The sequence below is a fragment of the Podarcis vaucheri genome (assembly GCF_965113315.1).
Source record: "Podarcis vaucheri genome assembly, chromosome: 1".
NCBI lineage: Eukaryota > Metazoa > Chordata > Lepidosauria > Squamata > Lacertidae > Podarcis > Podarcis vaucheri.
In genome coordinates this window covers 11,496,766-11,511,493 of record NC_138759.1, presented here as the reverse complement: position 1 = coordinate 11,511,493, position 14,728 = coordinate 11,496,766, and the positions used below count along the sequence as shown (strand labels likewise).

Genomic DNA, 14,728 nt, shown 5'->3' with positions numbered 1-14,728 from the left:
GCTGATTGACATCCAATGCCCTTTTAAAATGTGTTGTGGGAGGGGGAGATTATTGGATTGTTTTTATCCTGTACTTTATGTTTTTATTTTGTGATTTTATCTTGTGAACCACCCTGAGACCTGCGGGTATAGGCTGGTATACAAATAATTAATAATAATCATAATAACTCATGTCCAATTAACTGGAGGATACCAACTGGATCTCTGAAGCATCAAGGTCACATTTTTAGCTCTTTTGATCCTTGCAAAGCCTGATAACAGAGAGTTTCATCCCCCACAAGCCCACATGCAAAGCACCAGGACTGCGTACCACACCATCTCAAACACTTTTGGAACTTAGCTAGTAAAAAAGGATACCTTAACCCACCTCCCCGCCAGATGTTTCCTGCAGTGCAGGTGGAGTCTAAAAGTGCATCACACTTTGTGGCTTGGTTTGCGTGTGTTTTAAAATTTTCCCACCACAGCACCAAACCAACCTTCCTTCTCTGCACTAGTTGCTTAACACGGCCCCATTCCCCCCTACCCCTTGTTTGGATGGATTTTGGCCTAGTTTCTAATTGTTAAAACCAAGCAATAAAGCCTTCTCTGGACTCTGCCATTCCTCCACATGCCCTTTATCAGAATTTGACCTCTCCACCCCTTCTTACAGAGTTTCCCTAAACATGTGAAGTTGCCACATGTCTGTCTAAGCTGGCTGGGACTAACCACATTCTCTTGCAAATGAATTTATACAACTCACCGTTACTTAAGATACTTGCAGCAGAAGTGTAAGCAAGGAAAAGGGTCCTTCTCTTCAGCGTAGAATAATTAGATTTCTAAACTGTAACAGCTCCATCCTATGCAACTTCACCTCTTCTTAAGTCATTTAAGTGTAAACTCAGTGAAGCTACAACGTAAAAAAAAGAGAGAGACTTTGCAAGACATTTTTCTGTGTGGTCAAACCGAAGATAAAGAGCATGAAGAAATGTGGTTTATTTAATTGTCCTGAATATCTGGAGACACCAAGGTTTGCAGATGCTCTGCTGAAGGCCCAGTTCATGTTTCGGGGTATAATATAAGCCTGAGTTGAGGAGTTCTTTAAAAACCCAAACCAATCTAGGAGGTTGCCAGGAGGACACAAGGACAATTGCTGCCACATCAAGCAAGAGCTACATATTTTCATTCCAAGGATTATGGCTTCTTATTCCCCTTTCCCACAATTATGCATTGCCATAGACTTTTCTCTGCCCGCTGCAGGCTGTTGTTTGTTTATCCTGCATTAGGCTTTCCTCCACTGATTTGGAAGCCAATAGAGCGTTTTTTCCCTTCATGGATCACAGCTAAAAAGCAGAGACATCACCTTGCCAACAAAGGTCTGTATAGTTAAAGCTATGGTTTTCCCAGTAGTGATGTACGGAAGTGAGAGCTGGACCATAAAGAAGGCTGATCGCCAAATCTATGCATTTGAATTATGGTGTTGGAGAAGACTCTTGAGAGTCCCATGGACTGCAAGAAGATCAAACTTATCCATTCTGAAGGAAATCAGCCCTGAGTGCTCACTGGAAGGACAGATCCTGAAGCTGAGGCTCCAAAGCTTTGTCCACCTCATGAGTAGAGAAGACTCCCTGGAAAAGACCCTGATGTTGGGAAAGACTGAGGGCACAAGGAGAAGGGGACAACAGAGGACAAGATGGTTGGATAGTGTTCTCGAAGCTACCAGCATGAGTCTGACCAAACTGCGGGAGGCAGTGGAAGACAGGAGTGCCTGCCGTGCTCTGGTCCAGGGGGTCACGAAGAGTCGGACACGACTAAACGACTAAACAACAACAACAGAGCGTTTTTTGCTCTCCAGGTTAAAGATACAAACTGGAAAAACAAAAGAAGCGCCCCATAAACTGTGGCCAACAGTTTCAAAATAAAGCTTGCCAGGCGCTTCAAATGACTGGCAGGCTGTTCACCTTACACAGAACCTCAGTGCAGCTCCCAGATGTGTGCAGATGACCAGAGACCAAATGCAGGGGCCTCTCATCCCACCAGCTGCAGATCTTGGAGCCTGAAGAGGAGAGTTGGAAGGGACGCCAAGGGTCGACTAGTCCAACCCACGACCCTGAGATCAAGCGTCTCCGTGCTCTATTGACTGAGCTGTCCCGGAGATACAACAGCATTGCCCTGTTGTGTCTTTTTTTTTACTGCCATGGGAGCAGGCCGGCTTTCTAACCTTCCCGAGAGCCGTCGCCGAGAGGCAGGGAATGCATTAAATGAAACGGAAACCCCCCTGTCGAAATGACTCCAAGGTGCGCTCCCGCGCGCGAGGGAGACAGACAGTCCAGAGGCTTTGCAGCTGCCTCCTTGCGCCACAGCCCCCTTTCCCAGCCCCCTTCCCTTTCCTCTCCTCCCCTTTCCCCTCCCTCTGCTCTCCCTTCCTCGGCCCCGAGGCGCAAAAAAAAGGCAACGTGAGAGCACGCGTGCGCGTCTCCGGCGCGCCCTTGTTCCCTGCCGTCGCTGCGCAGCCGCCGCTTCCACGCGCCGAGAGGCCCGCTGCCTTGTGGTGTAAGGGGGCCAGGAGCCGACGGGACGGAGATGTGGGTGCGGGGTGGCGTCGGGGAGCGCTGTGCAATGGGGAGCAGCCCCTCTTCCACTGGAGGAGGGGACGGCCGGTCGAAGGGGTGGGGGGAACCCAGGAATAGATGCCGGGGGTGGGATAGCTTCCTTGCGCACCTCGCCTTTTGCAGCCGCGCGCCGCGTCTGCAACAGGAGCCGGCGAGCTATTTGCAAGCAAGCAAACCGACCCCGCTGTACCGCTGCCTTTCTGTGTGTGTGTGCGCGCGCGCGCGTGGCACGTTTGCATTTCCTTGGCTTGCTGTGGGCATGCGCGGCGACCAAGGTTTTTTTTTCCCCGGTCGGGCCGGAGACGCGCAGGCCAGCGGCACCCCGAGCCAGAAGCGCGCAGGTATTTGGGGTTGCCTTGCAGGTCCATCTAGCGCAGTCTTGACTGCACTGGCTGGCAGCGGCTCCCAGGGTCTCTGGGGCGGGAGGGGTGCCGTCTCCCAGCCTGCTTGAACTCGGGATCTTCCGCGCTGCAAAGCGGATGCTTCGCCGCTGAGAGTGCGAGGTTGTGCCCCGTTGCTGGCAGGCTGCAGCCGGGCGATTCTGCTTTTTTTAAGATTGCACCTTCGGTGAGGCATTTCAGCAGCCCTGAAAACAAGTTGCAGGAAACCACGCGAGTGGAGAGTGGGCTCTTGTCCTCTGGTCCTGCTCTTTGTTTGGCCACTGTGAGAACAGGATGCTGCCCTAAATTCTTCTGGTGCGCCTGTTATCCCTCTGCTTTCACTGGACAAGAGGGAACGAGCACTTTTAAGGGTTGTAGCCAACTCAGTTGAAACTGCCTAATTCAGCCTTTGGCCAGCCTGGGCCTGATGGGAGTTGTAGTCCAAAACATCTGGAAGGCACAAGTTTGGCAAAGGCTGGTTTAATGTCTTGGGCATTTTGAAGCCTTGTATTTCAGATATTGTTCTTTTAAGTTTGAGTGTGTTTTGTGGTTTTAGTGGTTTGAATCTTATTAGCATTAAAAACAACAACACGAAGGCAGAAATAGCAAATATTCTGGTGCTTGCTCAGTGGTCAGGACTGATGGGAGTTGTAGTTCCTGCTACCCTGAAATGAACATGCCTTCTCAGGCAGGGTGGGCAGAAGGTAGGTGGAAATCTGCAGATAGATGTCTGTTTTGCAGTAAACGTGCAAGGGCTTCTGATCCTCAGTTGTCTTGCAATAGCAACAACTATTCCACCTAAATTAGACAGGTGAAATGAAGAGAGTTTGGGGAAATGGAGAGTGTGTGAAAGGACTGCAATCTTAGTTCAGTTCTTGAACTGGAAGCGAATTCCTAGGCTCAGAACATGCTCAGAGGCACCTTGCTCTTTAATTTTAACTGCCTGACCTAGGATAGCTCAGTCAGTGGAGCATGAGACCCTTAATCTCAAGGTTGTGAGTTCAAGTCTCATCTAGGGCAAAACATTCCTGCATTGCAGGGGGATGGCGTAATTGACGCTTGTGGTCCCTTCCAACTATACAGTTCTTTTGCACCTGACTGCAGCTGGTAGATCTTGGCATTTTACTAAAAACAAAAAACAGAGTTAAGATCTCACAAGCCTGAAGCCTCAACACCCATAAGAGCTCTTGCTTTGTCCTGCAGAAACATTATGGAGACTGCCAGCCACAGCCTGATCCTCCTGCAGCAGCTGAACATGCAGCGGGAATTTGGCTTTCTCTGTGACTGCACTGTGGCCATAGGAGACGTCTACTTCAAAGCTCACCGAGCTGTCCTGGCTGCCTTCTCAAACTATTTTAAGATGATATTCATCCACCAGACAAGGTAAGGCAGTGCATGTCTTTTGGGGCATGACGGATGCAATCACAAACTTGTTTTCTGGGAAGGGGAGGCTCTCAGAATTTCCAGAATATCTCCCTCACACACAAAAGGCTTCGCAGCATTTGGCTACCTGGAATGTTGTGGTTCATGGGAATTGCAAAGGGGAGAAGCAAAGAAGCTGATTTAAATGTTATACAGTGGTGCCTCGCAAGACGAAATTAATCCATTCCGCGAGCCTCTTCGTCTAGCGGTTTTTTCGTCTTGCGAAGCAACCCGATTAGCGGTTTAGCGGCTATTAAAGGATTAGCGGATTAGCGGCTAAAAGGCTATTAGTGGCTTAGCGGCTTAGAAAAAGGGGGGGAAGCGGGGGGGGGAATCGGAACACTTGCAAGACGTTTTCGTCTTGCAAAGCAAGCCCATAGGGAAAATCGTCTTGCGAGGCAGCTCAAAAATGGAAAACCCTTTCGTCTAGTGGGTTTTCCGCCTTGCGTGGCATTCGTCTTGCGGGGCACCACTGTACCTGCCTCTCCAGCCCTAGTAGGAGAAGGATAAAATGGCAGAATCAGAATTGTAGAGTTGGAAGAGACCCTAAGGGTCACCACGTCCAATCTCAACTAGATCATACATGACAGGCAGCCATCCAACCTCTGCTTAAAAACTTCCAAGGAAGGGAGAGTCCACCATCTCTTGTGGGAGCCTGTTCCACTGCCAGATATCTCTTACAGTCAGAAAGTTCTTCCTGATGTTTAATCACAGTCTCCTTCCTTGTAACTTGATAGATAGATAGAAATTTATTACGGTCCCAGACCAGTTTTACATACCATATTAAACAAGCATAAAACACAATATTGTTAACAATCAATTATGACAATAAACAGTACGAATATGGCAGCAATTAGAAATGTGGTTTAGGTCTTAATCTCTAAAATATTATCTAGAGTTCGCATCTGAGGTCTTAAAGGGTAAAGGTAAAGGGACCCCTGACCATTAGGTCCAGTCGCAGCAGACTCTGGGGTTGTGCGCTCATCTCGCTTTATCGGCCAAGGGAGGCGGCGTACAGCTTCCGGGTCATGTGGCCAGCATGACTAAGCCGCTTCTAGCGAACCAGAGCAGCGCACAGAAACGCCGTTTACCTTCCCGCCGGAGCGGTACCTATTTATCTACTTGCACTTTGACGTGCTTTCGAACTGCTAGGTTGGCAGGAGCAGGGACCAAGCAACGGGAGCTCACCCTGTCGTGGGGATTCGAACTGCCGACCTTCTGATCGGCAAATCCTAGGCTCTGTGGTTTAACCCACAGCGCCACCCGCGTCCCTTATCTGAGGTGTTAGACTTTATAATAGCACAGCTTGTTCCCCGGGTTTAATGGCAGCTGCGCAAAATTTGGCCACCCTTAGTGTGATCTCTGGATTCTTGTCCTCTAACAGGGATTTTAAGAATTGAGATTCAAACCCACTTGGAATTTTCTGTATAACGGGGTAATAAAGACCGAATGTATATCCTCATAAAAACGGCATCGAAGCAAGACATGGGAGACGGTTTCCACCTCTATCAAGCCGCAGGGGCAAACTTGCTCTGCATACGGTTTACCCACATCTCTGCCCTGCGATAAGTCAGATGGCAGCAGGTTGAATCTACCGAGGGTGAACAACCGTCTATATTTAGTTATATGTAGTTTTGACAGATGTATTGCTGGGGTAAAACCTCTCCCATTGTCTTCGATTGCTGGGTGCTTATTCATCTCACTCACATGACCCTGAAATTCTACATCCCATATTCGTTGGCGAATTGTTGCTCTGGCTTTCTCATAACCTGCGGCTATCAGTGCCTGTGGCGAAAACCCCAAGCCTCTTAGCTTTTCGTATAATGTACCTTGCAACTTGAATCCTTTGGTTTAGGTCCTGCCCTCCAGAGCAGGAGAAAACAAACTTGCTTCATGTGACAGCCCTTCAGATATTTGAAGATGGTGATCCTATCTCCTCTCAGTCTAATATTTAGCAGGCTAAACATACCCAATTCCTCATAAGGCTTGGTTTCCAGACCCTTGATCATCTTGGACACTCTCCTCTGTACATGTTCCAGCATGTCAACATCTTCCTTAAATTCTGGTGCCCAGAACTGGACACAGTAATCCAGATGTGGTCTGACCAAGGCAGAATAGAGTGGTACTATTAATAATAATAATAAATAATAATAATAATAATTTATTATTTGTACCCCGCCCATCTGGCTGGGTTTCCCCAGCCACTCTGGGCGGCTTCCATAGAACCCAAAAATACACTAAAATATCACACATTAAAAACTTCCCTGAACTTGATCTGGACCCTAGAGTTCTGTTGATGCAGCCTAGAATAACTTTAGCTTTTTTTTGCTGCTGCTGCTGCTGCATCACACTGTTGACTCGTGTGAAGCTTGTGGTCCATCAAGACCTCTAGATCCGTTTCCCAGGTACTTCTAGTAAACCCGGTTTCCCCATCCTATATTTGTGCACCTGGTTCTTCCTGCTGAAGTGCAGACCCTTACATTTGTCAGGAGCTCAGATAAAAGGAAACATTTAAGATGGACAGGTTATTTATCTTTTTTTAAAATATTGTTTTAGTTCAGTATGCCACATTTATGCTTATCCAGCTCTACATTCACCCATTGTCTTAAAAACAAATTGAGTTTCCTCCCTTTTAAACACTGCCCAATCCAAATCCAAGACTTTACAGCCTAGCCTAAGGCCGTTGTCAGTCATAAATAGCATGATTAAAAAGCCAGTTAGTGTCTCATATAAAGAACCTACTGAATCAGGCCCGTGGCCAGCATCCTGTTTTCATTGGGGCCAACCAGATGTGTGTCTGCATCCATCGCTAAGTTTGCTGAAGATTTTCAGAAAATAACTTGATCCTAGAGACCAGAAGGTGCACCCGTATTTTTAAATTTTTTAATTCATTAGAAAAGGAAGTAAAATGCAGATTAAGAAATTGGAACAGACATTGCCTCAAATATGAAAGGGAAGAAGAAGAGAGAAATGTGTTAGACCGCATCCAAAAATGTCACCTCTCAAAATTTACAGTATATTCAGTTTGTTATTGTTCTAAAAGCAATCAATTGTGGGCTATTTTTTAGTTGTAAAGCCAAGAAACAAATGAATAACATAAATAAATGAAGAATAACTTCTTCTTAGGAGAAACCGCTGTATAATTCCCCTTCCATAAATTTCTGCATGCTGTCGGTTTATTCAAAATGTTATGACCTCTGGCTATTCCTCAAGGGTAGGAGGAGTCTGGTATTGGCTTACGATTGCCTGAACATTTGCATTATCATCAGCACTGCCTCGTGAATGGTCACTGTACTTATTGTTTGTGCATTCTCAGCTTTAGTATAATTGACAGCTTGTACATTTTAAATTTCATTCCCCTAATTGCTCAAACATATTTTTCTTTGCACCCATGTGTATATAAAAACGCCAACTTAGGATAGCCCTTCATACTTGCTGTTGACTAAAACCTACAAAAGCTTATGTCACAGTGAATATGTTGGTCTTTAAAGTTCTTCTGGATTCTTCGTTGTTATGTTTGTCTTCACTCTTAACGGCTGCGCTGCAATCCGCTTCCCTAACGTTCCTCTTTTGTTTCAAGCAGCGACTGCATAAAGATCCAGCCAACAGATATCCAACCCGACATATTCAGCTACTTGCTGCATATAATGTACACTGGCAAAGGACCCAAACAGATCGTCAACCAGACCCGGCTGGAGGAAGGCATTCATTTCCTGCACGCCGACTACCTTTCCCGCATGGCGGTGGAAATGAATCAGATGCTGTCGCCGGAGTCCGTGCAGTCTTCGAACCTGTACGGCATCCAGATCTCCACCACGCACAAATCCGTCAAGGGAGGCCTCCAGGCGAAGGAAAGTTTGACGAGCCTCGGGAGCAGAACCGCCGGCCAGAGCGATCACCCCCAGCTGCAGCTCTCGTTGGCGATTGGGCTCGACGACGGCTCTTTGGACCAGCAGCTTTCTCGTCCTTCGCTCCCTCCGGCTGTGAAGCCGACAGAGGAGCTTGCAAACGCTCCCGTGACTATAAAACAGGAGAAGAGCGACCCGGAACAAGTGGTGTCTCAGAGCCACACCTCGTCGTCCCCGGATGTCAGCGGCCCGGCCTTCTCTAGGACGAACCTCAAGGTCCATTTATGCCAGTACTGCGGGGAGCACTTCGAATCCCGGAGCAATCTGCGCGAGCACCTTTTCACGCACGTCTCGGGGTCGCTGCCGTTTGGGGTTCCAGCCTCAATCCTGGAAAGCAGCGACCTTGGCCAGCTGCAGCCCCTGCACGAAAACCACGAGGCCGCGGAAAGCCACCGGCTGGGCTCCTTCCTCCGCAAAGAGGACGAGCGCCACCTGGAGCATCCGGCTCACGGCAGCTTGGAGCCTCTGCCCATCGGCCAGCTGTCTCTCGTTTCCAAGGATTCTGAGCCGGTGGAACTGAACTGCAACTTTTCCTTCTCGCGGAAGAGGAAGATCAGCTGCGCGGTTTGCGGCCACAAGTTCCTTCGCAAGAGCCAGCTGCTTGAGCACATGTACACCCACAAAGGCAAACACTTCAAACTGGGCCGGTGCCAGAGGCTGGGCGGCTCGGCAGCCCCTAAATTTCAGCTGCTCGGGAGCAGCTGGACTCCGGTGAAGAGCACCGCCCTCTCGCAAGCTCACGTGGATTCGCATAACACGCCGGATCCTGACCTCTCCCAAGAGAGTATTGACACCATACTGGTTGAATAGCTCCTTCCCTTTTTCCTGTATGCGTTTTTTGCCTGTGAATTCCTGCGCTCGTTTCAATGTCTCTCTCATTGTCGCTGAAGGTGTTTTCCGTCTTCTTGCAAAATAGGAACCTGCAGACTGAAAGCCCTGTTCTGGGTTGTCTCATGGACTTGGTTGCGCGGCTGTTTCTCACACTGCTCCAGTAACGTATGCACTGGGGAGACCATGTGTTAAGGGGCAGGTGACATGGCTGTGCATTGCCGCAAAATGCAAACTAAATTGTGTGCACTCCCACACCTGAAATCTTATGAGATGTCAGAGATAGGTACAGATAAGAATGCAGCTTCAAAAGAACAATCAGACATGCTTATAGTGCGCTCACAAGTGTTTTCTTTTGCACGCGAGACTTACTGTCAGAGCTGATTGCTGCCGTCAGCAAGCCCCGCTTTGCCCATTTGCAAGAGTGGTTTGAATGCAAACCACGCCTGCAGATGGACTTCAAAGAGTCTCTGCGACAGGGTTTCCCCAAACTTGGGTCTCCAGCAGTTTTTGGACTACAACTCACATCATCCCTAGCGAGCAGGTCTGGGATGTTGGGAATTGTAGTCCCAAAACAGCTGGAGACCCAAGTTTGGGGAACCCCACTCTGTGATGAGCCCCTTTGACAGTGGTTCTCTGTCAATGTCCCTCCAGTGGATCCCGCATGCTCTGGACTAGATTTCAGACCCAGGAAGTATCCCTTTCAGAGACTGAGGAAAACAGCTAGCAGGGCCAGAGATCTCATTCCCTCTAAGGCAGTTTCATGTGTTCACATAACAACACATTTTGTGGTAGCCCCAGCATTCTTGCAGACGGAATATTCTGTAGAGTTTGTTATATAGGGCTATTGCCAGTGGATAGAAAGAGTAACATAAAGTGGCCAGGAGCAGTCGTGCCCTGAAGCCACTTTTGAGGGCTGCACCTAGATTGAGTTTCTGTGAGCCTGAAAGATTCAGCCACGGTGCAGGCTGCGCCTGCTGCATCTCTGCAGGCTTCCCCGTTCTGGCCTCACACCCTCCCAAAGAGCTTCCACCTGGGAGGCTGATTTTGTGGCACCTGCTCTCCAGGTGTGATTGGGTAGCTCAGCCTGTGATGCAGAGATGGTTACAAGACTGCCCAGCCTCAGGGGAAGCCTCTCATCGCCTCTCTGGACGAGTTGCTGTCCACGAGGCTTGTCTCAAATCAGTTACTCCTGCAAAAACACATAGAATTCGTCCCTCTGGGGAACCTTTTGGAGACAGTAAAGGAAGTGATGAGCAAGATCGGGGTTAAAAGTAGGCAGAGCCATGGGTAGATGTAGGCTACAGCCCACCCACTCCAAATTCATGCTTATATACACTCAGAGGGGTGCAGACTTCTTCATTTGTCCCTCTAGGCCTGAGGTTCTCCGACACTGCTTGGAAATATCTTTTCACATGTAAGTGGTGTGTTCCTCCAATTCAGGAGAAAAAGGCGCAAGTTTGTCAGTTTTTGGAAGTCTGGGAAACACTTGGAAATCACGTAGCCTTAAGAACACTAAGGCTATTCAGAAATCTTTTGCCCAATGTGGGGCTTGAACCCACAACCCTGAGCATTTGGGGGGCTGGACTAGATGACCCTGGTGGTCCCTTCCAACTCTTAGGATTCCTTGATTCTATCCAGGCCCTACAAGTTTTCCAGTTTAGCCAGAAAGGGGCATGAAACCTTACCAGCAGATTGGTGCAATAAAAAGCTCTGCCCTTGCTAGCTTTAGATAGTCCTATGTGAGTTTTTTTCTCATCGCACTATTTCATATTAGTTGCTGACCCATTTCTTTGGATTTAACGTTGCTCAAGATAGATTTCTTCCCTGTTACAGCACAACCTGTAGATTCTCTCTGTTTGCTCCCAAAGACTCCAAGCCCCTTTAAGTTATTTGCCCTGTTTTTATTTTTACAATAAAACCAAAATCTTCTGAATCTTCCATCGGCTCGTGCTTTCTATTTTCCTGTAGAAAAACTCTGATCACGCGGTTGGTTTGCCCAGAGCAGTGGAGAGAGGGCTCCTGGTCCTTTTAGTAGGTTATTTGGTCTCAAAGCAGTTTCCAGGAGATTTTCACCATAAAACCACACCAGAAAGCATTTGGCTGTATCGGACCAAAGGCCTGGTATATGTAGCAAAGCAGAAGGTATGGTAGGAAGAGGCATAGTTCTGGATTTGGCCCAGATTTCTATGTGAATGCAAGCAAAAAGTCCTCACCTCTAGCTTTTGTCGTCGTCAGATTTATTACGTGTCAGAACTTGATCAGCCAGCAGGTGGCAGCAAGGCGCAAACAATGTTCTTTTCTCAAATTAAAATGTGAGCTTGCCAGTTGTAAACTCCACTAAAAGGCCTTTTGTTATTCCACACATACACACCCGCTCCACGCCTCCCACTGTTCTTCTACAACAATTCTCTGACACACAAGGTGAGTCACCCAGATTTATGAGGGAATTTTGAAACACATGTCAGAAGAGCATGAAGAGGAGGCGGGAAAGAGAGTATTTTTTTAAAGAAAGATGTGTTTTTACTGAAGGTGGGAAATACTTAAAAGCTTTTCTTTTGGACTGTGATGGCAAGGAAATGCAGTCTTGAGTTCTGAGCGCTCTTTTCCTGCTGGATTCTTTTTGATAACCCCCCGCCTCCCAAAACGCGTGTCTTGTTTTCCTTTCCCCACCTCAGCCCTTCTTCCTTTTGTGCTGTCCCCTTTAGGCGGTGGTGCTTTTAGGGCAGAGAAGCCCATGGCTCCACTCAGAAGAATTAACAGATGGGTCCCCCAACACAACAGGGCTAGCTCACCAATCTGAAGCAAGTTACAGATAGGTAGCCGTGTTGGTCTGCCATAGTCAAAATAATAATAATAATAATAATAAATTCCTTCCAGTAGCACCTTAAAGACCAACTAAGTTAGTTCTTGGTATGAGCTTTCGTGTGCATGCACACTTCTTCAGATACACTGAAACAGAAGTTGCCAGATCCTTCTATATAGTGTGAAGGTGGGGAGGGGTATTACTCAGAAGGGTGGTGGGAATGGGAGATTGGCAGATAGCTGAGATGAGCCTGTTGACGACTCTTAACGACTGCAATACATGACTAAGACATTTTTCACCTTCTCACCCCTTGCCTTTTCCTGTAAGACCTATTACAGTCGTTAAGAGTCGTCAACAGGCTCATCTCAGCTATCTGCCAATCTCCCATTCCCACCACCCTTCTGAGTAATACCCCTCCCCACCTTCACACTATATAGAAGGATCTGGCAACTTCTGTTTCAGTGTATCTGAAGAAGTGTGCATGCACACGAAAGCTCATACCAAGAACTAACTTAGTTGGTCTTTAAGGTGCTACTGGAAGGAATTTTTTTATTCATTCTGAAGCAAGTAATACACGTTGCCCTCTAAAGAGCATGCATTATCACCAGAGTCCCAGATTATCGACCTGACGCAACCCTTTCCCACTGGATGGCAGAATAAAAATATTTCAAAGCAAAGATGCCCCACATATGCAAGTGCAAATCCACATCTGATTTATTCCAGATCAGGGTGTAATTGGAAAGCAAAAAGAATGGACCTTTCCCCTTGCTGATTAGAAAATCTTGCTGCAAATTCACTAGTTCTCTATTTACGTCGCGCTCCCCGCAATTTATTTGTAGGGACGTTTGTGACTGAAAGGGATGCGGGTGGTGCTGTGGGTTAAACCACAGAGCCTAGGACTTGCCGATCAGGTTGGCGGTTCGAATCCCCGCGACGGGGTGAGCTCCCGTTGCTCGGTCCCTGCTCCTGCCAACCTAGCAGTTCGAAAGCATGTCAAAGCGCAAGTAGATAAATAGGTACCGCTCTGGCGGGAAGGTAAACTGCATTTCCGTGCTCTGCTCTGGTTTGCCAGAAGCGGCTTAGTCATGCTGGCCACATGACCCGGAAGCTGTACGCCGGCTCCCTCGGCCAATAAAGCGAGATGAGCGTCGCAACCCCAGAGTTGGTCACAACTGGACCTAATGGTCAGGGGCCCCTTTACCTTGTGACTGAAAAAAGAGAGCACCTGAAGAGGTGTATTGTGAAACTCAAAACGGAAAATAGCACCGCCCAAAAATAGCAAGGGAGTGTCCTAAAGTAATCAAAACCAAAGCAAATTGAACGAAACGAGAAGCCATTGACCCAGGAGGGAACACACACAAAACCCAAATGGATTGTTTTAGATTAGCCGATTCTCCTGCATACATATAACCGAAAGGAAGGTTTGCTTTGATGCAGCCTAGCTGTACAGATCCCTAGGCAACAATAGTATCACCTGCTAAGGATCGGGGCCAAGGTGTCTATGTTGGTTTCAAGCAGCTTGAGAGCAAACGTTGCCTTCTGTCTGATTTCCATCTTTCTCGAGGCTTCTTTCAGAGCCGCCTCGTTTTTTTCTGCAGTTCTCTTTTGTGTAATCACAATGAAAGTGGAGAGGCAAGGAATAGCTTCAGTTTCATTGTTTAGCTCCTTTTCTTTTGTATTACTTCGCACGCACACACACCTTTAAGCTGCTCCCTTCTCACTTGCATGCTTGCTTTTATACGTGACAAAATCTGCAAGGAGAAAAAGGAGGGGCGATGCATGTGGTATGTGAAATAAATCAACCTGAAACCGGAGCAATCTGAAACTGGAGCAATCAAGTACGTAATACCCCAACCAAAAATTAACCTCCATTCTGAAGTGGTACAGTCCCAGCTTAATAGGGCTGTACCATGTGATTTTTATAAACCTGTACACTGGACCTGAATTATGAGGAACGGCTAAGGGAGCTGGGCATGTTTAGCCTGGAGAAGAGGAGGTTAAGGGGTGATATGATAGCCATGTTCAAATATATAAAAGGATGTCACATAGAGGAGGGAGAAAGGTTGTTTTCTGCTGCTCCAGAGAAGCGGACACAGAGCAATGGATCCAAACTACAAGAAAGAAGATTCCACCTAAACATTAGGAAGAACTTCCTGACAGTAAGAGCTGTTCGACAGTGGAATTTGCTGCCAAGGAGTGTGGTGGAGTCTCCTACTTTGGAGGTCTTTAAGCAGAGGCTTGACAACCATATGTCAGGAGTGCTCTGGTGGTGTTTCCTGCTTGGCAGGGGGTTGGACTCGATGGCCCTTGTGGTCTCTTCCAACTCTATGATTCTATAAACAGTAATACTGTTTGGGTGCTGACAAAATGAGATCAGCCCCAGGTCCTCCTTTGCACAACTATCCTTTTTGCCTATACAGTGGTACCTTGGGTTACAAACGCTTCGGGTTACAGACTCCGCTAACCCAGAAATAGTGCTTTAGGATGAGAACAGAAATCGTGCTCCGGCGGCGCAGCAGCAGCAGGAGGCCCCATTAGCTGAAGTGGTGCTTCAGGTTAAGAACAGTTTCAGGTTAAGAACGGACCTCCGGAACGAATTAAGTACTTAACCCGAGGTACCACTGTAATTATGTGCCAATCAAGAATTGTGTGTTTTAAGTACAATTTTTCAGTGAATTTTATGAACTGCCCAATTCTCTGCAGCCGTTTTCATTTTTCTCCCAATTTTGGGAAGGGGGTGACTAGAATCGACACCAAGAAGGCTCAGGGTCACTCCTTGCATTGCCCACTACTATG

General features: G+C 47.6%; 1 protein-coding gene across 5 annotated transcripts; it reads left to right on the top strand.

The window, feature by feature from the left end:
• The first annotated feature begins 2,082 nt into the window (after positions 1-2,082).
• ZBTB25 (zinc finger and BTB domain containing 25) lies at positions 2,083-11,036 on the top strand. 5 transcript variants are annotated; one of them, XM_082218527.1, is made up of 4 exons: positions 2,083-2,273; positions 4,172-4,351; positions 7,971-10,063; positions 10,094-11,036. In XM_082218527.1, exons 1-3 carry the CDS (start codon positions 2,263-2,265, stop codon positions 9,106-9,108), a joined length of 1,329 nt encoding a protein of 442 aa, XP_082074653.1. In that variant the 5' UTR covers positions 2,083-2,262; the 3' UTR covers positions 9,109-10,063; positions 10,094-11,036. The 5 variants fall into 5 exon arrangements, with proteins under 5 accessions (XP_082074653.1, XP_082074654.1, XP_082074656.1 ...); XM_082218528.1 differs by lacking the exon at positions 2,083-2,273 and adding an exon at positions 2,444-2,529; XM_082218530.1 differs by lacking the exon at positions 2,083-2,273 and adding an exon at positions 2,455-2,524.
• Positions 11,037-14,728: the final 3,692 nt, after the last annotated feature.

Excerpts from the sequence above, each read along its gene's own strand:
- ZBTB25 (XM_082218527.1), top strand. Across the intron at positions 4,352-7,970 it reads ATATTCATCCACCAGACAAG|CAGCGACTGCATAAAGATCC; the intron begins GTAAGGCAGTGC and ends TTTTGTTTCAAG.